The sequence below is a fragment of the Prionailurus viverrinus genome, chromosome B2 (genome assembly GCF_022837055.1).
Source record: "Prionailurus viverrinus isolate Anna chromosome B2, UM_Priviv_1.0, whole genome shotgun sequence".
NCBI lineage: Eukaryota > Metazoa > Chordata > Mammalia > Carnivora > Felidae > Prionailurus > Prionailurus viverrinus.
In genome coordinates this window covers 120045655-120072057 of record NC_062565.1, presented here as the reverse complement: position 1 = coordinate 120072057, position 26403 = coordinate 120045655, and the positions used below count along the sequence as shown (strand labels likewise).

The window sequence follows — 26403 nt, the reverse complement described above, 5'->3', positions numbered from 1 at the left end:
TTTTATACTCTTCTAGACTTTTTCCCAAAGCTGTTATTAATTGATTTGCCTATTCATTTATTTGCAAGAACCTAAAAGTCTTATGAAACAGTGTTCTGTAAGTCTTGGTACATTTATTTTTCCCAGTCTTTCTTCTTGTTGGAGTGTCATTCATTATCTTAGTCATTATTTGAAGAAACCATTGTTGCAGGAGTGTGTTTCTGATACTGAGTATGGCCATCTACTTCTCTGGGGTAGTTTGGTCTTTATCCAAGAGAATGCCCACAGACAATAAGAGAATGCCCAAGACATTCCAAGAGAATGCCCACAGACAATAAGATTCCCTCCTAGCCTGTGGACTATTATTTTCTTATTGAGGACTGTGAAAGCTTTTAGCTAAAAAATCCAACTCAGCCCTGCTTATTTGTGAATACACAGAGCTGTTGTGCTGTTGGAGCTTGGGAGGAGAGCTGGGCAGGATGGCCCAAGTGATTTTAGTTGTATGCTATTGCCTGTACACCCTGCTTTGTTCAAAAATCTCTAGAAGGTATGTAAGTTGGTATCTTTTAACTACGGGCATACCTGTGGAGATACTGGGATTTGGTTGCAGACCAATAAAGTAAGTTAAATTTCCATATCCCAGTGCATACCAAGTTATATTTATACTATCCTGTAGCCTATTAAATGTACAATATCTAAAGAAACTATGTACATGCTTTGACTAAAAAATGCTTTATTGTTAACCATACTGACCATCACCTGAGCTTTCAGGGAGTCAGAATCTTTTTGCTGGAAGAGGGACTTGCCTCAAAGTTGATGGCTGCTGACTGAGCAGTGGTTGCTGGAGGTTGGGGTGCCAGTGGCAATTTCTTAAAATAAGATGACAGTGAAGTTTAGTGCGTCACTCGACCCTCCCCTTCACGAACGGTTTGTCTGTAGCGTGGAATGCTGTTTCATAGCATTTTACCTATAGTAGACCTTCTTTAAAATTGGGAGTCAGCACTCTCCAACCCTGCTGCTACTTTATCAACTAAGTGTATGTAATATTCTAGATCCTCTGCTGTCATTTCAACAATCTTCACAGCATCTTCACCAGGAGTAGATTCCATCTCAAGAAACCACCTTCTTTGCTCATCCATAAGAAGCAACTCCTTTTATATTCAAGTTTGACCATAAGATTGCAGCAACTTGGTCCCATCTTCAGACTCCACTTCTAATTCTAGTTCTCTTGCTGTTTCCACCACACCTTCAGTTACTTCCTCCACTGGCCTTGAATCTTTCACAGTCATCCATCCACAAGGGTTGGAATTGACTTCTTCCAAACCCCTGTGAATACTGATGTTTTGACCTCTTCCCATGAATCACAAATATTCTTCATGGCATCTAGAATGGTGAATCCTTTCCAGAGGTTTTCAATTTACTTTGCCCATATCCATCAGAGAAATCGCTATCTGTGGCAGCCATAGCCTTATGAAATGTGTTTCTTAAATAATAAGACTTGAAAGTTGACATGACTCCTTGATCTATGGGCTACAGAATGGACGTTGTGTTAGCAGCAACGAAAACAACAGTAATCTCATTGTAATCTCCATCAGAGCTCTTGGGTGACCAGGCACATTTGTCAATGAGCAGTAATATTTTGGAAGGAATCTTTTTTCTGAACAGTAGGTCTCAACAGTGGGCTTAAAATATTCAGTAAACCTTGTTGTAAACAAATGTGCTGTCATCTAGGTTTTGTTGTTCATCTATAGAACACAGGAAGAGTAGATTTAGCATAATTCTTAAGGGCACTAGGATTCTTGGAATGGTGAATGAGCACTGGCTTCAACTGAAAGTCACCAGCTACCTTAGCCTCTAACAAGAGAGGCAGCCTGTCCTTTGGAGCTTTGAAGCCAGGCAGGGACTTCTCTCTAGCTCTGAAAGTCCTAGATGGCATCTTCTTCCAATATAAGACTGTTTCATCTTACATGAAAAATCTGTTGTTTAGTTTAGCCACCTTCATTAACTATCTTAGGTAGATCTGGATCTGGAGAAAGGATGTTGTAGTAGGGGTTTAACAAGTACAAGGGCCCTGAGGTGGGAGCAGAACTGGGGTGTTAGGGGAGTGGAAAGGAGGCCAGTGTGCACGGAGCTCAGAGGGAAGAATAGGAGCCGGGGTGGGGTTAGGTGAGGCCTTGCAGGCCATTGTAAACACTCAGGCTTTTATTTCAGGTAGAACAACATTTTGAGCATTTGAATGAATGGAATGTGGCAACATAGGAGAATTTTATCATATAGTCAGCATCACACTTTATTTGATCTAGATAGAACTCAAAAGGATTCATGCACAGAGGCAGCCTAAATTTTAAGTTCCCCAACTTTTTTTTTTTAAGTTTATTTATTTATTTTGAGAGAGAACTCAAGTGGGGAAGGAGCAGAGAGAGGGAGAGAGAGAATCCCTAGCAGGCTCCACAGCACCAGCGCAGAGACTGATACGGGGCTCAAACCCACGAACCATAAGGTCACGACCTGAGCCAAAGTCTGGTGCTTAACCAGCTGAGCCACCCAGGCACCCCAAGTTCCCCAACATTTAAACACACAGTCTTAGGATAAAATGTCTGTTAACAGAGGTTTGCTTTAATGCTGCACGACACATTTGTATAATAGAGGAGACATGGTTTCGGGCTCTACTAGAGTTCTGGATTTGTCAAGCAGTTAAGATAAATGGAGAGAGGGGCTGGAGGAGGATATATGCAAGAGAGTGAATAAGATGACTGACCATGGGGTTGAAGTTGGGCCAGGAGGCGAGTGAAGACGTGGGAGGATGGGGAGGACACTGGCAGAGTGGTAGGACCAAAGGATGGAAGGTCCTGGTGGGGCAGAGGCTTGTTGTTAGAGCCAGGGTACCAGTGGGAGTGAGCAGGACGTACAGGAGGTGGTGGTTTGTAAATAGTGTGCATGACAGTAAGATTACAGAAGCGTTACGGTTACTGGTAGTGAGCCAGCATTCCATGTGATCTTGGAGTGTGTGCCTAAGGTAGAATGGGGGACAAGGTCTTGGGGTGGGGCATGCAAAGCACTGAGCCAGGGTGGCGGAAGGATCATCAACGTGTATGCTGAAATCATGGAGAACTGAGGCAGGAGTCTAGAGTGACCATGAGCCAGGAGCTAAAACCATGGGCCAGTGAGGTGGCACGGCCGAAGAACAGTTATTACAGCTATAATGAGGAGTGCGGACAGGGCCTGTGTGTCCATTCTGTCTCAGGCACCTTCTCATTTAGTCTTGCCTTCTGAACTTGCCTTTCTCTTTCTTGAGTTCCTCAAGTTTCTGTTTTACCAGTGCCTGGTACCTAGCCATTTCATCTACTTCATCTAGTTGGGATCTAACTTTAAAATTGCAGTGGCCTCATTGAGTTATTTTGGGCTATAATTTTCACCCCAGCTAGGTTGTGGCAGCCTTTCTTCCTGCTGTGTTTTCTTCAAAGGGAGTTTTGCTCTTCTTTTCCGCAATTGTTGTGGTCTTTTTGTGTGATTGCTGTATCTGTTCTTTTCCTCTTACTCAACAGAATGAATTTGGTTTTCCAAGGGGGGGTCCTGTGAAGGGAGACGGGAGCTGAGACCCTCTGCTCAAGGGCTCATTACTGTCTGCCATGCCCTGAGGCACCGTATCTTTCCCCCCTGCCTCTTGAAACCTCCTCTTGTGTGACAGGTCCTCCCCCTCCAGTTCTGATGGCCCCCCCATCACCATGGTGGCCCCACAACACACAGCTACCTTTTTGTAAAGCATCTGCCTGCTCTTCAGGAAAGAACTTTCAGAGGTCAGCAGCCTGTGGCCTCTAGCAGGGCCCAGACTCCTCCTTCCTCCGCCGCCAGGGGGGTGTCTGGTTCCTTCTCAGCCCTGTTCCCGGTCCCACTCAGAATGTGAGCGTACTTTTCTGGAAGTGGGTACTTGCTGGTGACATCTTGGAGCTCTGCATCCTTTATTCCTTAGGGATCCCACTCATGTGGCTTCCCACTCAGGATCTGCTCTTTTCTGTTGCTTTGGGCCACATGGATATATTTTTGAGAAGTTTTTGTTGTCCTCATTTCTCTGAAAACACAACTTTTGTGGGTTTCCTCCCCCCCCCCCTTTTTGTTCTCTGTAGCTTCGGAAGGGAAGAAGAGGGAAGATTCAGGAACAGACTTACACCATGTCCTATTTTCAATCCATCTTAGCAACATCTGAGTAGCAATGTCTTGGCAAATGGATCAGAAATTAGGAGTGAGGTAACAGTTCAGAAATCACTGCCATACAAACTGGAGGTGAATTCATGACATGGCTAACAACACTCAGCTGCTTTTGGAGCAGAAGGAGAATTAATGGGCCATTTGGTGGATGACAGAAAGGCAGCTTGTCAAGAAGGTGGGCTAGGGAGGGTCAGGAAGGCTGGAGAGCTGGAGGAGTAGGGCTTGGCCACTGGCGAGTCCTTGCCTGGGTTTGCTGCTTACACAAATCACCTTCTCAAGGGACCACACCCGCCTCCGGGCTTTCCTTCCTTCTGATTCTAGGCTCCCTCAGAGTAGGTAAGCTGAGCAGATCCATGTGATAAAATGTTAGCACTGAATATCTTTGCTAAGAAGAGTTTGTAATGTTCTAGCCATCTTAGAAATCCAGAGTCTTGTTTACATACAGTTTTCAAGTGGCTTGATTTTGTAATTTGTTTTTAAGAACCATGCCTCAGACGTACCTGAGTGGCTCAGTTGGTTGAGCTTTCGACTCTTGATTTCTGCTCAGGTCATGATCTCACAGTTGGTGAGTTAGAGAGCCCCACATGCGTAGGATTCTCTTCTCTCCCTCTCTCTCTCTCTTCTGTCCCCCGCTCATGCGCTCACTCTCTCTCTCTCAAAAAATAAACATTAAAAAAAAAAACCAGGAACTGTGTCCTCGGATTTAACTCTTTATTAATCTACAGTAGCTTTAAAATACCCTACATTTCCATTTTGTTAATCTACATGCCTTTCTACATTTGAAATATCTGGGAAGAAAACCAATGAGAGATTTAAAATTAAATGTATTTGGAGTGTTCTGAATTTGAGATAGCTTGCAGGTGTGCTAGTTAGTTTCAGGAAGGAGAGCACAGCAAACCAGTGGGCTTGGCCTCTGGAGGCGCAGACTCCATAGCGGGCTTCTCAGCTCAAGACTCATCCTTATCTTCCTCTTACCCCTTTTTGTCTCCACAGTTTGCTTCAATTCTTTCACCGACAAAGAAGATAAGTTGCCTATCCAGGTCACAAGACAGAGCATGAGATAGAGAGGATATTGGAAAAAAGCCCATAATTATTTTAGTATCTGTCTTTCAGATTCTCTGGGGGGATTTCCCACTTGTGATATACTTTTTAGAAGTATAATACTGCACACATTTCTTAGTTTTTCTTGATATATGAAATAGTCCCATTTCACTCCATTTTTGTTTCTTAAAGCCTTTTTGTGCTGATACTTTTTCCAACTAGCCGATAAGATTTTTTATGATATATTACCCTGTGCACCTTGTACTCTGTAATGAACCTAACCTAATGGTTCTAACTCGAATTATAGTAAATTTACCAGTGATAGCATCTTTCGTTCTTACAGAGGTCTGTGCCGTTCCAAAATGTTTTCATATGTGTCATCTTCTGTAGTACTCGAAAGTACCCTTTGAAACAGGTAGAGGGATTGATTGATAGATGAGAAAAGAGTGGAGGAGGAAAACAGTTTATTTCTTTCAACATTTAGTTGTTTTCTAGTTCAGTTTCAATTACATCATTTGTACATAACTGCTAGGTACTTATCACTGTCAGGCAACTCTTCCCTTGTAATTATAGGATATAACTATTCTGTGTCCATTGATACATCGTCTCTGCAGTTCTCGTAACTATATCAGAAATGATGAAGTCTCAGTACCCTGCTAAGGCATGGTTCACATGAGTTAGCTAACATATGTTAATATTCTTATTGTTGGGGCGCCTGCGTGGCTCGGGTGTCTGAGTGTCTGACTCTTGATTTTGGCTAAGGTCACACAGTTGTGAGATCAAGCCCTGCGTTGATCATGGAGTCAGTTGATCAGCATGGAGCCTCCTTGGGATTTTCTCTCCCCCCGCCCCACACCCCCTCCCACTTGTATTCTCTCTTCTCTCTCTCTCTCTCTCTCTCTCTCTCTCTCTCTCTCTCTCTCAGAATAAATAAATATTAAAAAAAGAGAATTTTCTGAAGAAAGAAAATTCTTTCAGGAGAAAGACATAAACCCCTTCGTACCATTAGTTCTCCATGTATTGAGTTCATTCTTACAATATCCGGTACAAAGTGCTTACAACGCATCGTTTTCTGTTGAAGTTCATGGCAATTGAGAAAGAGGTAATTTTCTCTCCGTTTGACTGTTGAGGCAATGATAGCTTAGAGAGATTAGGTAAACGGCTGAAGGTCAGCAGCTAGGAAGAAGTGAGGTCAGGTTTCCAAATCAGGCTGTCTGGCTCCGAGGCTGCTGGCTGGTCAGCATTATACTTCTGAGTGTGGTGTGGCTGACACTGAGTCAGTCTCAACATCACCTGCTCAAGGGTTTTCCTAGCCACGGTTTTGTTTTTTGTTTTTTTTCTGTGATTGGCTGTTACAATTCTGAGTTGTTTTTTGGGTTGAGCAACGGGAATATTTACTCTTAGAAGAGAAGATAGCCGTATTCTGTTTTTTGGAGATAGTTCTTTGAATGCACTATGTGCCTGTTAGGGCTGGCCTAGGTGCTCCCTCACGCCGGCCACTCTCACTGGTCAGACAGCATCCTCCCGCACCCCAGTGACCTCTGACAGGTTGGGACATTTCATAGCCTCTCATACCAACTGCTGCCTACAATGGCAAAGATTTTTATTCTTTGCAATGAAGCATTTTTCTTAAGCTCTCCACTAGATGGCAGCAGACCCGTGTGGAATAGAATAGGTCTTCTGTACTGAAGTAAGAGCCAGAAAGGGGACTGCTTTGTTTTTGAGGAAATAATAATGTACCTTTTCTGGATATGTAGGTAGTAGTATTCTCTTTATGTTATAGAAAAGTGGGATGTATTCTTTAAAGTCACCTCTCTAGAAGTGTAATGGTGCAGGTAATGCAAAAATAATGTGTTCATTGCATTCTTATAGAGGTGCATCTTGATTTAATCGTACCTCTGTGTATTAGGTGAATTTTTCTTTGAGACCCTGTTTATGGTTATGTAAAGAATTTGTTCCTTAATTTTCATGTTTCGTGAAACTCTGGCGGGTACTCTGCAAAAATTTTCCTCTAGTATGCAACAAAGTAACTGTAATTCTTTCTAAATTAATGAGAAAAGAGCAGCCCTTGAAATAATCTGTCAAACCAGCACCTGTGATGTACTGATTACTTATTCTTTCTGAAAATTGCAGAAATTCAACTCCGCCTTTACATGCCTGCTTGGTGAAAAATTTGCAATGTTGTTAAATATTATACCACATAGGCTTAGTAACATAGTGAGTACTTAGTACATTCAAGTAACACACTGACTCAGAGTTTGTGAATACAAAGTTTTAGCAATTTTTACTGATTTAGGACAGGGATTGGCCAACTTTTCTGTAAAGGGCCAAAGAGTAAATATTTTCAGCTTTGTGGCCATGTCTGGTCTCCTGCATATTCTTCTTTTTTGTTGTTGTTTGTTTTTGCTATTTTTTTTTTAATTCTTTAAAAATGTAACAACTAGTCTGAGCTGGAAGGCAGTACAAAACAGGCCATAATTTGCTGACACTGATGTAAAAGGGTAACACCAGTCATTGAAAGTGAGGTCTCTGGAATCTTGCCAGTTCATAACATCTGAAGAAAGGACAGGCATTTATTTCCTGATCAGTTGTAGCCAGGCTGACCGGCCTTTGTGATCTACCGAAGGGCCATGAAACTTACAGCTCAATTCTTTATTCCAAGTTAGCATACACTTATTTTTGTGTTTGCTTGCTTGTTTGCTTTGGCATACATACACCTAGATTATGCAGTAATCTTTTTTAAAAAGTCTTTTACTTCTAGCCCTTGTAGCACACTGAAAATATTGTTTTGAAAACCCCCAAATCTACATTTTTAATCATAGCTCTTCTAAATAACTGATTTCTTGGACAAGTCAGTTATTCTGTCTGATTCTCAGCATTTTTGTTTATAAAATAGGATTAAACTAATGCCACATAATACTTCTCCTAAGCTTGATTCAGTAATTTCAGCTATGTTTCCATCGGCCTTTTGTCAGATCACGTGATACCTTTGAGCCTTAAGTATAGAGCTCTACAAATTAAAGGATCACCTTGAATCAGTGTTGACATACTAAACCCCTCCCACTGTGCCTGATACATAGTGAATACTCAGTAAATGTTGAATAAATGAATAGTTGAGCACCCTTCCTTTTCTTAACTCCCTTCTTACAGATGCTTTATGTTAGAAATACATATCCTTTCTTACATAAGATTTGTTCTTTCTGATGCCCTTTTGTGGTCAGCTTTTAGAATATTCATTGAGTGTTGGGGTGCCCCTGTGGCTCAGTTGGTTAAGTGTCCATCTCTTGATTTTGGCTCAGGCCATCATCTCACGGTTTGTGAGTTCAAGCCCCACTTCAGGCTCTGCACTGACAGCATGGAGTCTGCTTGGGATTCTCTGTCTCCCTCTCTCTCTGCCCCTCCCCTGCTCATGATCTTTTTCTCTTTCAAAAATAAATAAGTAAACTTTTTAAAAAATGAATGAATAAATAAAGTATTCCTTGAGTGTCAACAATGTGGTGAGTGTTAGATATACAAAAACTAATAAGACTAGTTTACTTTCAAGTCAGGGAGACAGTAAGTAATGTAATTATTTCAATTTATATGCAGGTATGGCATCAGAGGTTTCAGTCTCCAGGACTGAAGTGTCCCATTTCTTACACTTTGAAACTGTTACCAGTACCACCTCCATTTAGGCTTTTTTGATTACCCTCCCATAGCAGACCAATTTTGTAGCTCTTTATTTGAAGCATTTACTCTCCTGCTTCCCCTCAGGGTTTATGTGATGTGCTTTCTTTCCCTTTTTTGGACGAGAGAGTAGGAGGCCTTATTTTCCTTATATCTTCATGAAAAAGCATTCATGAAAAGCATCTAGCACTCAATTCAATGCATTCTGTTAGGCAGTAACATCATGGTAGCATTCCTAATTAACTTCATTTTATAAGATACTGTGTTATTAAAAGAATTGTTTCAGAGTGAGAGGAAGGTCATCAGCTAGAACATTTGACTTGTAAGGAATTTCAGTATCTATAAAATCTAAATAGCACTGACTAAATCTGGCTTTTGTTTACAAATACCTCGTTTAAGAGTTTGCCTTTCTTTTTATGACTGCTGCGAGGTCTCTTATTATTAATTACCCATATTAGTCTTGGTGGAGGTAAGCAAAATGCAGAGACTCTGAGAACAGTTGTATTTTAACAATCAGGGTTTTTTTCTCCCTAAGACTGGATCTGCGATGATATACTTCTCAGTGATCATGATATTATAACCAAGAAGATCTGGATATAATTAAGAATTCTAGGTATTAGGTGACCAAAAATAAATATGCATTATAGCTCATCTCTTTTGTTTGCTAAGGTGAACATTCTTTTCTTTTCTCTTCTTTTCTTTTTTTTCTTTTCTTTTCTTTACTGTTTTTGGAAATGTGTAAACCCTTTACTTTCAGATGGATTTTCAGCTTCTACTTGACATTTTATTTGCCTGCACACATGCATAAAGCTATAGGATCTCCCCTTTTGTGAGAAATAACCTTTAAAAAAAAAAGTTGGCACATTTATAGACTTTGTGAGCTTAGCATGAATTTTAACTCTTGACTTCTAATTTTGAATGTTTGAAACCTACAGAAAAGTATAGGGCAGCGAACTGTACCTTTTACCTGGGTTCACGAGTTGTTGACGTTTTTACACTTTTGTTTAGTATCTCTCTCTCCAAATTCAAATTTCAAAATCGAAACCCAAGATTCTTCAGTTGCCCCACATTTTTTTTTATAGCATGTTTTTTATTCCGATTGAGATTCCGCTCCAAAATCCAACATTGCCTTATGGGTGCTTTAGTTCTTTAATTTGGAAAGCCCATCTGCCTTGTCTTTTTTTTTCCCATTCGTGACAATGACATTTTTAAAAGCCTAGACCAGTTTTTTTGTAGATTATCTTGCAATCTAGATTGGTCCGATTTTTTTCTCCTCATGATTAGTTTCAGGTTAAACATTGCATGGATCATATTATGACCTTCTCATTGCATCCCATCAGGAAGCTTATCCTGCCGGGTTGTCTCATTGGTGCTGCTAAATTTGATCATTTTGTTTTAAGCAACAAATTTGTCTAAGATGAAGTTAACTCTTTTATAACTAATGTCATCTGTGTGGGGATAATTTGAGATTCTGTGACTATTTTGTGTCACATTCTTTATTGTGTCACATTCTGTGACTATTTTGTGTCAGCATTCTTTATGATGCTTGCCTGCCTCTATTATTACATAGAAAATTCCAAATTAATTATTTCAATTCTATTATTCCTCCCTTGTTTATTAACAATAATTCATTCATTTTATATTCTACTAACTTGTGTAACTGTTACAATTATTTTCCTTACAGTTTTTATGCCTGTTGGAACTAAGTGTGCCATTGTTCTAAATGTTCTGAGGGGCAGGGAAGAAAATACTTCTGGATCATAAGTGCAGTTTTACATGTTAACGCCCCCACACAATTTCCTCTTGAAAATTAATGCATTATTCTAATTAGATTTAAATAAACCACTCATTTTTAATTTTTTCTCAACGTTTTCTATTATTCATCTCTTTATTTTTCTTTTTCTAAGTGCCCAGTTGCCTGTATTAATTTCTAACGTAATTTCTATTGCCCTAACATTTGTAACAATTATACATTTATTTTCCATCATAATAGCTGTGGAAATACAGAGGACCCTGAATCAACTTGGAACGCCTCAAGATTCACCTGAACTTAGGCAACAACTGTAAGTATTTAATACAAAAAAGAAAGAAAGGAAAAAAAAAAACACTGTTAGGTTACTTTGATGGTATGTCATGTTATGTTCACCAGAGAAATAATGGAAAATTAATAAAATTTTTCAGCTACCTTATTTGAACCAAGCTTTTGTGTTGGTTTTTCCTTGTTCCGGGTAAGCAGATGTTTTTCTTTGAAGAGCTAGCTTACTCCAGCAAAGCAGAACTTCCTTAGTTGCCTTTCTTACACTTCCTGAAGAGTTGTTCTGATGGATTTTGGAAAATGATACTCTAAGCTTCTCTATGTGATTTTCTTCCCATATCTGACAGTTCCTTCAGTGACTAGATTTTTATTTGGTTTAGATCCAGGACTTACTCAATATGAATTGTTAGCCCTCTAAACACTTATACCTACATCTTTGAATTTCAGAAAGCATTAGCCTCTGTTTAAAAAAAAATAAAATAAAAAGTTCTAATGAAGTTATGCAGTACATGTTTCAGTAAATTAATATGCTGCTAGAAGAACAGCAATGATATTTTGTGGTGTTACAGATTTTACAGTATTTTTACACAGTTTCTCACCTGAATCTTACAAAATTAGAGTGAAATACATAGATCAAAATAATTATTTTTGTTTTGCTTTCGGAGTAAGGAAAATATGTCTCGGGGGGGTTGATGATTTGCCTAACATTATTCTGAACCTGAATCTTAAATCTTAATTCAGTGTTGTTACAGCCCAATGGCAAGTGATAAATATGCAGTAAATGAGATCCCAAACAACATTAGCTATAGAAGGAAAAAATTGCAGGGACACCTGGGTGGCTCATGGGAGTTCGGGCCCCACGTCCGACTCGGCACTGGTGGTGGGGAGCCTGCTTGGGATTCTCGCTGTCACCACTCTCTCTCTGCCCTCCCCCTCTTGTGCTTCTTCTCTCTCTCAAAATAAATAAACTTAAAAAAAAAAGAAAAGAAAAATTGTAAAGAGCAAGAAATTCAAAGATAGATGGTAGGAAATCATGTTTTTTATGAAGTACAATTTGAAGAATTTATAGTTAGGTCTAATTTATACTGATGTTTTCTGCAGTGGAGAGATGTTGGGGTGGTAAAAATGCCCCAAGTTTAAATAATAACCCATCATTTGTTAAACTAAAATGGAACAGGAACACATAATTCTTAATAGTTATAATATTTGCTAAGGTTGGTAGTGGAGATTGTGAATAAGTAGATATCAGTAAGGTCTTCTTTTCAGAAATGTAGCTGTATTTCATTTCCTAAAGATTTTGAAAGGTTTGTTAAAGGCAGTGGACTTGGTAAATAGATAACAGTAGTTTGTAATTCTTCCTTATCAATCAAATACAGTTATCTGTGCTTTAAAATACTCTTATATAGTATCTCATTATTTTATGGGATCCTAAGTATGACTCATATAGGTGTTTAAAATGAGAGATAATATAAATGAGAAGTACTAATATTGTAATTTGGAAAGCATCACATTAGTATAAGCTCATTTTGTTTTTAGTCAAGTTCTTTAGTTAAAAAATCTGACTTCTTTACTTGATAAGCTAGCTAGCAAGATAGATACAGATACTGATATAACTTATTTTTTGCGGTGCTTTCTCTTTACAGAGAAATGCTGTTATTTTTTCCACAGCAAACTTAAAAAATAGTAAATGTATGTTATTATTTATTACCTCCTCCCCTCTTTTTTTAAAAGTATGTAGAAGGATACAAACGTCCAGATAGAGAAAGAGGAGAGGATACATGTACCTCCAGCCCTGAGAACTGGACAGAGTCTCAGGCGACAGACCTTCGTCATTTATTCAGCTAACCTCCCAGTTGCAGGATGCAGACAAAAGGCTCCCCCCCACCCCCCAAATTATCTGCAGCATCACACATCCCACAGTCTGCCTTTGGCTCCAGTCATCTTCCTTTCTAAATGACTACTGATTTCTGAAAGCTTGGTTGCCATGTGTGAGTAAAGAACTTTCCATGTAATATTTGCTCAATATCTATCAAAAAATAGAACCTGGACATTTTTGTTTTCATAGAGAAGATTTAGAGCCAGCTATAAAAAAGGGGGGGGGGGATTTTTATCAAAGTATTCATCAGGATTGATTCAACTGGCAGCATTGTAACTTAAAGAAATCTCTTCGCTCTTTGGCAGTAATGTGTGTTTTCTCACTGTAGGCAACAGAAGCAGCAGTATACTAACCAACTTGCCAAAGAGACAGATAAGTACATTAAAGAGTTTGGATCCCTGCCCACCACCCCCAGCGAACAGGTATCAAGCCTTAAGACACATTGTTGATGTATTGAATGTGAAAGAAATCACATGCATTGTAGGGTCTTTGAACTGTTATGCTAGAAAGGAAATCAAGGGGGAAAACTTGTATTTGAGATTAGTTCACAGAACACAAAACTATATTTAATTGCCCAGGTAGTATCCTGTGGTTCAATAAAGCAAGAATTATTTCCATGAAGTTGCCCTGACCCATAATTAAGCAAGTGCTCAGAAAATGCTTCCTGAGTAATTGTTTCCTGGCTTTCCAGGGCTGACTCCTTGCGACGTGCACACTCATTCAAGATGTGAGGTTTCCTAGGGGCACATATTTGTTTCCTTGCTTATTACTTAGTGGAAGTGACTACTTAGGTAAGAGTACAAGGTTTTATTTTCCTAAAAAGAAAACAAAAGGAGCTACTTCAAAATAATCTCAAAATCATGGCCCAGTCTTTAGGATGGAAATATGAGGTGAGAAATCCAGCATTTTGGACCTTTTGTCTCAAGGTGGTAAATATACATAGTATTTGCACACACTGTCGAAATGTAATTGAGAGTTAATCAGCGAGGCCCCATAATTGGGGAGTGAGTGAAAATTTCAGAATAAAATAAAGAGCCAAGTAGTGGTGAAACAACTTCTGCGAATTCTCTAGAACTTCACAGCTTGATTCTAGTACGTTTCTCCCCTTTTGTCTAGCGTCAGAGGAAAATACAGAAGGATCGCTTAGTGGCTCAATTCACGACATCACTGACAAACTTTCAAAAGGTCCAGAGGGAAGCTGCTGAGAAAGAGAAAGAGTTTGTTGCTCGAGTAAGAGCCAGTTCCAGAGTATCTGTAAGTATTTAATGGGGCGTTATAAAGTGAACGTGTCGTTCCCTTGAAAGACTACACTGGCATTTTTTTAAGTCAGAACAATCTGTGACTATTCTGGACATTAATATTTGAATATTTATTTTCAGGTTTTTCAATTTTAAGAAGGATGGTAGTTCTGTAATGTTGTGGTTATTTTGTCCATGATATAGAACCAAAATTACAGATGACTGTATAAGAATGTGGGAACATTTTGTCAGAAAAGATGAGAGGTCAGATCCTGAGTGATAGTCCCACATTGATTTGTACTAGAAGTTGTCACTTTCTGTCTGGACTAATGCAGGGAACACTTTACTCCCGGGTTATATGAAATGATGAAAATGAACAGAGTGAATTAGTGTGTGAATATTGAAAATAAATATAAGAGAAAATAAATGTAAGGATAAGTTAAAGTGGAATTTTTAGTTAATCTACTTTTATATTCCCTTAGAAACTATTGCAAGATGTTTCCTTGTTCCTTAATGTAGAGGTTCCAGGACTATATTATATTTTAATCAAATAATACTTATTATTTGGCCGTTTGGAATATTTAATAAATTCCTTTCTTGTCAGCTTAGGATACAATTTTAATATTACTTGAAGCACTTGACCTAAAAAATTAGAACAAGAACATTTCTCTTTTCTCTACCTACGTGTGTACATGCGTACATAAATCAGTTTAGATTATTATAAGAGAAAATGTGAGTGTTGTGTGTTTTTTCTTTGCCCTTTCTCAATCTATCCTATTACTAAATTATTCAGGGTGGTTTTCCTGAGGACACCTCAAAGGAAAGGAATCTTGTATCCTGGGAAAGGTAAGAAATACAAAACATACTGATCAAAAGATAATTTTCCAAATTCACTCTATATATTATGGTCTCTAGAACAGAATGAAAGCTTTCAGTTTCTTATATCTTAAATATCCTCAGTTATTTATAAATAGCAATAAATTTGAACTTTTTTTCAAAATAGTTATTTATAAAATATATAAATATATAAAATATGCTGGGGTGCCTGGTGGCTCAGTCGATTAAGTGTCCGACTCTTGATTTCAACTCAGGTCATGATCTCATGGTTCGTGAGTTCGAGCCCCACCTCAGGCTCTGCACTGACAGTGCAAGAGCCTGCTTCAGATTCTCTCCCTCCTCCTCTCTCTCTGCCTCTCCCCTGCTCACTTGCTCTGTCTCTCTCAAAATAAATAAAATAAACATTAAATATATATATATATATAATGTATATATTTCAATATAGCAGTAATAATTTGTAAATAATGATATATCCAAATAAATGTTATTGACTTATTATTTGATGTAGATTATTTCCTCATGTGAGGTTGAAGTCAACCAAGAAGAAATACCCAGTTGCTAAATATAGCTTCCAGTAATCAAATATTAACTCTAAAAAGTAATGTAAATGAAATGAAACATGAGAAAATGTGATTAATACTTCTGTTATAGTCTTAAAATTTAATTAAGAAATTTAAGCAGTTCTCCGACTTTGAAGGAAAGATACTCTATTTCGTATTTCTGAAATAGGAAAAGAATTCCTACTATTTTAATACCAGTCTTTTTTTTTTTTTTTTTTTGCTTTTTTTTTCCATATTCTGCCTGTTAGCCAAGCTCAACCTCAGGTGCAGGTGCAGGATGAAGAAATTACAGAAGATGACCTCCGCCTTATTCATGAGAGAGAATCTTCTATTAGGCAACTTGAGGTAAGCTTTGTGTGGCCATTGGGTGGCAGCTGTGTTCTCAGTGTGTTTGTGACAATTCTGGGGGAGGGGCTGGGAAAGAAAACTAAATGTATCAGTGTGGGGGTATTTCTTACCAATGAGAATAATTCCCTTTTAAAAAATAAATCTCGGGGCGCCTGGGTGGCGCAGTCGGTTAAGCGTCCGACTTCAGCCAGGTCACGATCTCGCCGTCCGTGAGTTCGAGCCCCGCGTCAGGCTCTGGGCTGATGGCTCAGAGCCTGGGGCCTGCTTCGGATTCTGTGTCTTCCTCTCTCTCTGCCCCTCCCCCGTTCATGCTCTGTCTCTTTCTGTCCCAAAAATAAATAAACGTTGAAAAAAAAATTAAAAAAAAAAAAAATAAATCTCTTTAGAATTTGTGCTAAAATGAGAGACCTGACCTCCCTCGTCTCCAGATTTGTTTTTTATCCTGTCAGGTCACCACCGCAGGTCCTTCACACGGAGGAAATCTCAGTTCAGAGATGTGTGTTCAGGGAGTCTGGATGGCTTCCGTAGCACATGGTACACCTCAGACCTGCCTGAGTGAGACTGGACAGGGGCTTGACACGTATCTTATTTCTCTGTAACATGTTCTTGACCTCAAAGAGCTCTAAAGGGATTAGTAAGCCTCAGTTCTTGTGGAACCCACCTGTTCTCTAGAAGGTGGGCTGATAATAGCTAACAGTAGCTACAGTTTATTAAGGGTTTTCAAGCCCCATGTGATCAATTTTTTGCATGATCTCATTTAGTTCCCCTAAAAACTGTGAAGTAGTTAACTATGTTGTCATCATCACCATTTTATAGGCGGGGAAATAAGGCACAGGATGAATATGTAAATTGCCCCCCCCCCATAAAATATTTAAACTTTATTCTTTAATAGGGCAAAATAAAAGTTATTGTATATTAAAGAAAAGTAGATTTATAACTTCTTCATCACTGTTCCATTGCATAATCAAATTTATTAATGTGAGACTTTAAATTTATACCTAATGTTTTGTACTTTTACAGTGTCAAATTGATGTGTAAGTTTTTACTAGAAATATAGCCTAACAATAATTTGTTTTACTCTTGTGAGGAAATACTGCTAGTGATAACAAAACTATCAGATTATGTGAACATAAACTCAGTAACCCAGGGCCCTTCTCTCATAGATTCCTGGTTTCTATGCTGCCTCGTTTGGTATTTTTAACATCACAAACTTACTTTTAAAGAACTGGTTACAGTTGTTCAAGGTCATGTTACTTAGGATTAATTATAGTAAAGTAGTTTCCTGATATTTCCAAAATTTATGGTTTAAGTCTACATGCATTCTCACTTAATTTTTGCCTTTTGTGGGTTGGGGGCTGAATTTCTGATTGTAATAATATGTGCTTTTTTCTCTCAGGCTGATATTATGGATATTAATGAAATATTTAAAGATTTGGGAATGATGATTCACGAGCAAGGAGATGTAATAGGTAAGCCCTGCTGAAGTAGGAACAGTCTATAGCAATTTACCTGTGATAACTTCTTTTTTGTTTTGTTTTGTTTTTATTTTTGAGAGAGAGAGAGTGTGTGAGTGGGGGAGGGCCCGAGAGAGAGGGAGACAAAGAATCCAAAGCAGGCTCCAGGTTCTGAGCTGTCAGCACAGAGCCCAATGCAGGGCTCGAACTCACAAACCACAAGATCATGACCTGAGCCGAAGTCGGATGCTTAACCGACAGAGCCACCCAAGTGCCCCCCCACCTTTTTAAAAAAAATTTTGTTTATTTTTGAAAGAAAGAGACAGAGCATGAGCTGGGGGGAGGAGGGGGGCAAGAGGGAAAGGGAGGCACGGAATCTGAAGCAGGTTCCAGGCTCTGAGCTGTCAGCACAGAGTCCGACCAGGCTCGAACTCAATGAACCCCAAAATCATGAGCTGAGCCAAAGTCAGATGCTTAACAGACTGAGCCACCCAGGTGCCTCTACCTGTGGTTACTTCTCAACCGAGAGTAACCCCTCTCTCTTTCAGACCCCCTAGTATTAAAACCACAGCCTCTGCAACAGACAAAGCATTACCCTTGGCATTATCTAAAACAGATCTTCTTTTTGGCCCCTACTGATCAAATCAACCAGCTTCATTTATTTGAGTCTCTAAATCTAATCAGAACCTTCTGCTGCAGAGACCATGGAAGGCACCACATAGCCTCATTGCCACTTATTTGCAGGACCCCTGGTTTCCATCTCAACCCCTGTTAATTCTCATCCCACCAAGCACTTTCTGCAAAACTTGTGCTATTTATAATTGTGCATGCTATCTTATCTTTTATATTGGAAGGAATAGGTAGCTATTTGCCTAATCATTTATTCTGATATCTTTTTGGTAGATTAATTTAGTTGTATTAGATGGTAAGCATTCTTTTATAGATTCTTTTAAAAAATAATCAGTGACTAAGACTCCCTATAAGTTTTAAACGTGATAGCTTTTCAGTTAAGGTATAACTATCTGGACTGATCAAAATCCTGATCATTTTTATCATTTGGAAATATGAAGATACCAGTGGATGTATCTAAAGATACATTCAGTATATTTTCTGAATTTGGTTCAGTTTAAATACTTGGACCTATACTTTGCTACAAATAAGTATTTTGTGTCCATTCTTACCCTTCTCTGTAGTTGCAGTAGATCACAGGATAAAATTTCAAAAACCAGTTCTTTCATTCATCCGGTCAATATTTATTGAGTGCCTAGTATATGCAAGCACAAATCTAGGCATTGGGGATTTAGCTGAAATTAGACAAATGGTAAAAGACCCTGCTTTCATGAATCTTATAATTAATTGGAGGAGAGAGAGAATTTTTATACAAGGAAAGAAAAGTAGGTAAATGCTGATTAGTGCTATTGGGGAAAATAGCAAAAGTAGGAGGATGGGGCTGCTTGCAGTAGAGAATGTTAACGGCTTTTCTAGGGTAGTCAGGTAAGACCTTACCGGTAAGTGACATTTCAGTGAAGACTTCATGAAAATAAGGGAGTAAGTGAAAGAAAATCTTCTAGGCAGAGCCAAGGACAGGTGCAAAGGCCTTCAGGTAGAAGCATGTCTGATGCTTTTGGTGAGTGAAATGAGTAAGAGGGAGTGGGAGGTGATGTCAGGAATCATAAAGTTCAGCATCATATAAGATCCTGAGCCATTATGAGGACGTTTATTGTTACTAATGGATGGAAAGCCACAGGAGGATTTGAGCAGAGTGTTATCATCTGACTTAGTTTTGTTTTTGTTTTTGTTTTTCTTTATTGTATTGTATTGTATTTTGAGAAAGAGTAAGTGCACGTGGAGGAGAGGGGCAGAAGGAGAGAGAAGGGGAAGCAGAATCTTAAGCAGATCAGTACTCAGTGTGGAGCCCGATGTGGGGCTCGATCCCACAATCCTAGGGTCATGACCTGAGCTGAAATCAAGAATTGGATGCTCAACCAACCAAGCCACCCAGGCACCTGCCCTGACTTAGGTTTTAAAACACTCGCACTGGCTACTAGTTTGAGAGCAGACTATCAAAGGGCAAGACTAAAAGCAAAGAGACCACTTAAAAGGTGATCGCTGCAATCTGGGTGGGCAGTGTGTTGCCTTGGATCAAGATGGAAGCAGCATGGGAATGCAAGCTGGTGCGGCCAGTCTGGAAAACAGTATGGAGGTTCCTCAAAGACTAAAAATAGAACTACCCTACGACCCAGCAATTGCACTACTAGGCATTTATCCAAGGGATGCAGGCGTGCTGTTTCGAAGGGACACATGCACCCCCATGTTTATAGCAGCACCATCGACAATAGCCAAAGTATAGAAAGAGCCCAAATGTCCATCGCTGGATGAATGGATAAAGAAAATGTGGTGTATGTATACAATGGAGTATTACTCGGCAATCACAAAGAATGAAATCTTGCCATTTGCAACTACGTGGATGGAACTGGAGGGTATTATGCTAAGTGAAATTAGTCAGAGAAAGACAAAAATCAAATGACTTCACTCATATGAGGACTTTAAGAGACGAAACAGATGAACACAAGGGAAGGGAAACAAAATATAAAAACAGGAAGGGGGACGAAACAGAAGAGACTCATAAATATGGAGAACAAACTGAGGGTTACTGGAGGGGTTGTGGGAGGGGGATGGGCTAAATGGGTAAGAGGCACTAAGGAATCTACTGCTGAAATCGTTGCACTATATGCTAACTGATTTGGATGTAAATTAAAAAAAAAAAGCCATTCACCATGATTAAGTGGGATTTATTCCCGGTTTGCAAGGGTGGTTCAATATTCGCAAATCAAGCAACTTGATACAAATTGAGCATGATACACGCACTGAGCATGGAGTCTGAAGGTTCTCCACCCCCCTTCCCCCTCCCTCCCTCCCTCTCATTCTCCCTCTTTCTCTCTCCTTCTGTCCCTCTCCCCTGCTAATGTTCTCCTCATAAAATAAAATAAAATAAAATAAAATAAAATAAAATAAAATAAAATAAAATAAAAAGATGGAAGTAGCAAAGTGGTGAGAGGTAGTGGAATTCTGGATAGTTTTAAAATGTAAAACCGAAAGGATTTACTGACTGGCTGGATGTGGATATGAGACAGAATTAATTCAAGGCCAACTCTTTCTTTAAGGTTTTAGCCAAGCCCAGGAAAACAATGATGTTGCCATTTTCTAAGATGTAGGAATCTGTAACTCCAGCTAGTATAGAGAGCTAGGAATCAACAATTTTTGGATATGTTGAAATGAGGTAGGTTTGCTTGGCAGGCAGGAATTTGAGGTGAAATAAATTAATGTCAGTTGGGTTTTTTGCACCCATGATCAGCTGCAAGGGTTCAGGTTGGGGTTTTGTCACATAAATCTGACTAAAGTAGATGGCAAGGGAGCCAAGGGTCAATGTAAGAAAGTGTGGGCAAGTGGTAGCCCTGGGGATCTCAGCTGGGTAAGGAGGAAAGTGAAGACAAGCAGTGTGTTGAGGGACAGTGACATAGTACTAGGGTCAGTGAAGTCATGGTTTTCAAAAGAGTGTGCTGTAAAGGTCACGTGATGTTCAGAGACTGAGGTGTGGAACTGAGTTTATAGAGAAACTGCAGTTATTGGTCGTGATAAGGTTTGGGATACAATCATGGAGGTTGGTGCCCGGAAAAGGAGAATAGGCAAAGTCATTGAAAAAGTGTGGTCAGGGCACTGAGAAGGCCGAGTATTAGCAGGTCAACAATTGGCTGGTGAAATCTCCAGTTGTATAGTAGGAGAAGCATCAAAGTGAATCTAGAGCTAAAATATTCCAAGAATGAAGGAAAGACCATGAGCTCTGTAGATGTTTGCTACAAGGGGGTTGGATGCATTTGCAAGCATGAGCTCTACTTTTGAGAGTTGGTAGGGAGGAGGGAGAGACAGTGATCTCGTGCTGCAGGGTGACCCCATTTCCACCTGTAGGCCAGAGCAGCTAGGGAAGGAGAACTTACGAAGGCTCATGGGTCCCCCAGGGGGGCTGGGTTTCAGCACAGAAGTAGCTTGATGATGATCACAGAGCAAGTGCTGGTTTTCGATACTCTGTTTACCCTCAGGAACAGTTGTTAGATGTTTAGTACCGCATTGGCCATTGGAGCCCGCAGACTAAATAGTACACTTCGGGGGTAACCAGGTAGACCTGGGGCTGTGTTGTAGTGAAGAAGATCCAGTTTCTTTTCAAATATTTGTGTGTCATTTGGATCGTTTGAGAAATAGTGCAGGGAAGAGTTACAGCCAATTTAACAAAAGTTTTGACTTCACCCACATACTACTAATGTTAACATTGGAATAGTGAACATGGTTGATCTTACGTTGAATGAAATCTTGTGACGTGTGCAGCCCTCTTACTGGGGCATCAGCACCCGTCTAGCAGTTTTGCATGTCTGTATGTCTGTTTTCTTTTAAAGATAGCATAGAAGCCAACGTGGAAAACGCAGAGGTGCACGTTCAGCAAGCAAACCAGCAGCTGTCAAGAGCAGCAGAATATCAGGTAATATTTACTGCAGTAAATTACCTCATAACTTTGAGTTTCAGCTCTGTGTGTGTGAGAGAGAGAGAGATCGAGAGATCAGTCGGGTGTAAAGTAGCTGGAGATGTTCAAGTTTAAAATCCCATGGAAGACAGGTCAGATACCTGGTCAGTATAAAAAATAGCCTGTCTGTTCCCAGGGTTGAACCAGAATTGTGGCCCACAGGGATAGGAAATTCAGTGTTTAGAGTCCTGAGGGGAGCAGGAGATACCTCTGGGCATTTCTCACAGCTGGCGATCTCTGATGCCAGCCCTCACCCTTTGTTTCTCTCACTCTTTCCTTTCAGCTTTTTTTTTTCTTTTCTTTTTTTTTGGTCCATGACTTTCTGCACCAAAGAGGCAAAGATCTTTGTTCTAGAGAGTTCTCTTAACTCCTATGGCAATATATTCACTTGGAGTGCCCCTGATCACTAGGTAGTCTGTCTACATTCAGCAGACCCTTCAGGAATGAATTGATCTCTTATGTGAATCAGGTTAATACAGGGAGTCCCCTCTATATGTGACAAACAGAAAGTATGTGAAAGTACTCCACCAACATTAGGACCATGAGCTATTCATATAGCTTATGATATGAAGACAATAAGGATAAGGCCCTTTTAAAACTCCCCTTTTTGTCGTTGTTTATAATTATTTTCTCAGACCTTATTGCCTTCTTATAAAATATCTAAGATATTGTCACCGTCTTAGGTATTTCAGTTGCTTTTCACTTTTGTTACTAACCCCAGAAGTTTCCTTTCGTTGCAGTGCCGTTTTTCACTAGACAAACCACTGCATCCTTGGTGATACATTGAGAACAATGAAGCTCTATAGAAATTGCTGAGTTACAGCCCGTTGTATTCAGTGATGCAGTAACTGTCACTCACCTTTACCTTCTGTGGGCCAGTGATTCAGGTGTGTGGCTCAGCAGAATTAATGTCACAGACTGGAGGTATCATTCATAAATAGTTGAACACACCCACATAGCCACAGATGCTAGGTTACAACTGCTCAAAACATAGCGGTTAGCAGGATGTATCAGTAACTAGGCTTACCTGCCATGTTGTTTTGCTTTTGGATTTTGGAGGGGTGTAGATATGTCTCCCAAGTTTTACTTCCCCCTTGCTCAGGGAAGGGCCAGCCTACCTCCACCCTGGGGGAAAGGAGCACATCTTCCCAGTCTTCTCACCTCCGCATCTGGAGCGGCCCCATACTTAACCCCACGGGCCCTGGAGGGAGAAGGAAAGAGCCATGCAGCACAAGCACTGGGGAGAAAAGCAGCTTCCCTCCAGTTCTCCTTGGAGGCCTTGGTATTAAAGTCATGTCTCTGCAAAATACGGCACTTCTCAATAGTGTGGGTGAACCCTGAGTGGAAGGGCAGCTGATAGAGGCTCTTATCGCTGCAGTACCCTACCCCCCACCCCACGCTAGCGAGGGTGCCCTGGGCGCAGATGTCCTGTACTGGGGAGCCTGTGATTGTTCTTAAAGGTATATTATACTTGTGTCTGTGGTACTCACATGGAGTCTGGGGAAAATACGTAGGCAGGATGCTACTGAAACTTCAGAGAAATCGTGCTTCATTTATGAGGAATATTCAGTTGAAAAAGTTGCTGACTATGTGGTATACGGAAAGTCATTATAGTTTGCAGGAGAATTTCACAGAAACCTATCTTTCTGGAAATTTTATGGTACTCCTCCTAGTCGACACAAAGAAAATTTACAGATTTTTTTACTTTGTAAGAAAAAGGATTCCTGCATGTTGCTGTGAGATACGCAAGCCATTAAAGAAATCTGGAAATCTACAGCTGGGCCAGAAATGAAGAACGGAACAAAACTTTTAACCTTTGTATTTTAAATGACTGTATTATAACTTTTTAGCTGTTTGGTTTTTATTTGTATGTTGAGATTTTTCATGCAGTTTCTGTTGATATTGAAGAATGGGAATTTTGGAAACTAATACTTCAGGAAAAATTGCCAAGCATTCATGTTTGTTGATATTTTCAGAGAACTCATTTTGAAGAGCAACTCTTTGATAAAAATTTTAAAATGTGTAAGCTTTTAAGCTGTTGTTAGTTTTTACACATAGGTAACCTCAGTCTTTTGATTAAGTCAGTAACCTATTTGTCTGCGTCTCTTTTTTAAGCCCAGAAAAATGACCGATAAAGGTTGAATGATTAGCCCCTGAATTAAACCACTAATTTAAGAAGACTATTTTTTGAAAGAATAGTGCCATTTGTATTTGAAGAGATTTTGGAGAAGCAAAAAAGTATAGCCAAAAATCTGAGGGCAGTTAATTACTATTGGTTTTACTCTAGAAATGAACCATATGATTTTTCAGTTGCTGTAGAGATGCTCCCCTACACATATAAACATGTTTTTTTTGTTTTTGCATCTGTAGCGCAAATCCAGAAAAACCCTGTGCATCATCATTTTTATCATTGTCATCGGACTTGTAATTCTCGGTCTCATCATATGGAGAGTGAAAGGCTGAATTATAAAGGATTGCACTACATTCTCTAAATTATGTACGAAGATTCCTGTAATCATTTTTTTTATTATTATTATTATTCTAAAGCTACTGCATAAAGGATGGCTCCCATACTTTGTTATTTTTATTTGGCAGGGGGAAGTTTCTTTTAGATTCAATCTGATACTTTCTAATACTGAAAGTTTTTCTTGGTATCACTGCTGGCATAACTTCTGTGCTTTTCAATCTAGTAACTCTGAGGTTTTGTCCACGATGTGTATGCCTTTCATTTATAATTTATTTGCCCTGTTGACTTAGCTTTTGGAATCAGTAAATTTAAAGGTGTGTGTGTGTGTGTGTGTGTGTGTGTGTGTGTGTGCGTGTGTGTGCGTGCGTGTTCGTGTTCTGTGTGCATCTGTCTCTGTCACAGAGTGACATGCACCCAGATTTGTGTGACTTCAATTAAAAATCTCAAATTTAATTTTGATATGGGCCAGCAGAGGAAATATTCTCAGTAACGTAGGGAAAATTAACCCACCTGTTTGTGGTGGTTTGTTTTCTTTCGTTTTCTGGTTCATAACAGCACAAATTATCTATTTAACTTTTATTGTTGGTTTTCTCTTAAGACCTTCGTTTCCTCTAAATGAAATCAGTGAGTAATTTCCTAGAATATCTCATCCTCCTGATGTGTATATATTAAACATTTGCTGTAGATTGCCTAGTAAAATACTAAGGATAATTGTTTTTGCATAGGACCTGTTTAAGTCTGATGTTTGCTGGGGTATGTGTAGTCACTATAAATGTTAAATGTAATTTGGAGGAAGAGTATGAAAAATCAGTTCATACTATGTTAGAAATCTGGAGATCCAACTTGTTATTCTGCTGTGTACTTCCACAGCTATTAGGATGGAAAATTAATTACCTTCCCTGAAATCCTTCAGAATTATGGCTACATGTATATCCTTGGGTCAGAATTACTTTTGGGGAGCAACTTTCCCAGAATTATTGTTTTTGAGCACTAACACTTAAAATTTAATGTTTACCTTGCATACCATTTTGTACCATCCTCCATTAGAAAACAATTTGGATGTTTGCCAATTAACCACTTGCCTTTTTAAATCAATGTTGTTTTGATGCACTAATCTGAATACTGTAAAGAAGTTTGTCTTAGTTTATAGTTTGTATTTTATAACAATGTTCTTATATAGTAGTTTGATAGTGAAGTCAGTGTTTTACATGGCAAGCTATGAGACTCCAAATGGGAACAAATAAAATATTAAGTGTCTTTGCAGCCAGAATAAAGATGATTTTAAAAGTGTCTGGATAGTTCTACTGTGTGAGGACTCTGCTTTGATGGGACCAGCACTTGACATAACCACACAGCAGCCCTTCTGTCTTTCTGGAGTACCAGTTTACTCAAAGTGTTTTATTTTGGCAACCTTTAAAAGTTTTGCTACTAGTAGGAGCTGCCTTGCATGTCAGCAAAACTCCCATTGTTTTCCTACAGGAGACTGTAGAAAACGTTCTTGTGAGTGAGTGATTAGAAGCTTTGAGACTCTGTTTCCCAAATCAGCTTGCTTTAGTGAACAAGATGGGCTATGCAGGGGAATTCGTACAAATACTACCTGATCTGAGGTCAGTGCAAGCCCACCAGACCTGCTTGAACATGAAAGAAGTGTGCTGTTTCGGGTGAGAAGCCAGTATCTTACAGCTACATAAGACTCCCAATGGCTCCCACAAGTCAGCTCAATTTTTTGCCAGGGTTGTACTTGATAAAATGTTTATTCTCATATAAGCACATTCACTTATACTGTTCACTTCATGGTGAGTTCCCAGTGATAGCAAAAGTACTTAATATTTTTTGAATGGTTTTAGCACCTTCATTTAAAGTAATATTTTATAAATTATTTTAACTGGGACACAGATCAGTGATTAAAAACAGGAACTTTAGTGGCTTGCATTCTTTTGAGACATACTCACTTTGAGGGAAAATTTTACCCTGGAATACGTGTAACACAAAGAATAGTCTCGATTTGAAAATATAAAACGAAAAACATAGTACAATAATAGCAAAGGTTTTTAGGTTCTTGAAGTTTCCCTTAGGTTAGTTTTAGAATCGCTTTGGAAGGTGAAGCTTACACTGTGGACAAT

At 39.3% G+C, this 26403-nt stretch overlaps 1 protein-coding gene across 2 annotated transcripts in view; it reads left to right on the top strand.

Annotated features, from left to right (window-relative positions):
- Positions 1 to 25570, top strand: part of STX7 (syntaxin 7) — a 41813-nt gene extending 16243 nt beyond the window's left edge. The window contains exons 3-11 of one of the 2 annotated variants that reach the window (XR_007152152.1): positions 10886 to 10955; positions 13132 to 13225; positions 13920 to 14057; positions 14835 to 14887; positions 15687 to 15783; positions 17183 to 17255; positions 21689 to 21771; positions 22554 to 22700; positions 24184 to 25570. Coding sequence is in view for 1 of the 2 variants with exons in the window: in XM_047858580.1 (XP_047714536.1) it covers positions 10886 to 10955; positions 13132 to 13225; positions 13920 to 14057; positions 14835 to 14887; positions 15687 to 15783; positions 17183 to 17255; positions 21689 to 21771; positions 24184 to 24276 (701 nt within the window). In the remaining variant the exon portion in view is untranslated. The remainder of the gene's footprint in view (positions 1 to 10885; positions 10956 to 13131; positions 13226 to 13919; positions 14058 to 14834; positions 14888 to 15686; positions 15784 to 17182; positions 17256 to 21688; positions 21772 to 22553; positions 22701 to 24183) is intronic. The other variant, XM_047858580.1, reaches the window with a different exon arrangement.
- Positions 25571 to 26403: the final 833 nt, after the last annotated feature.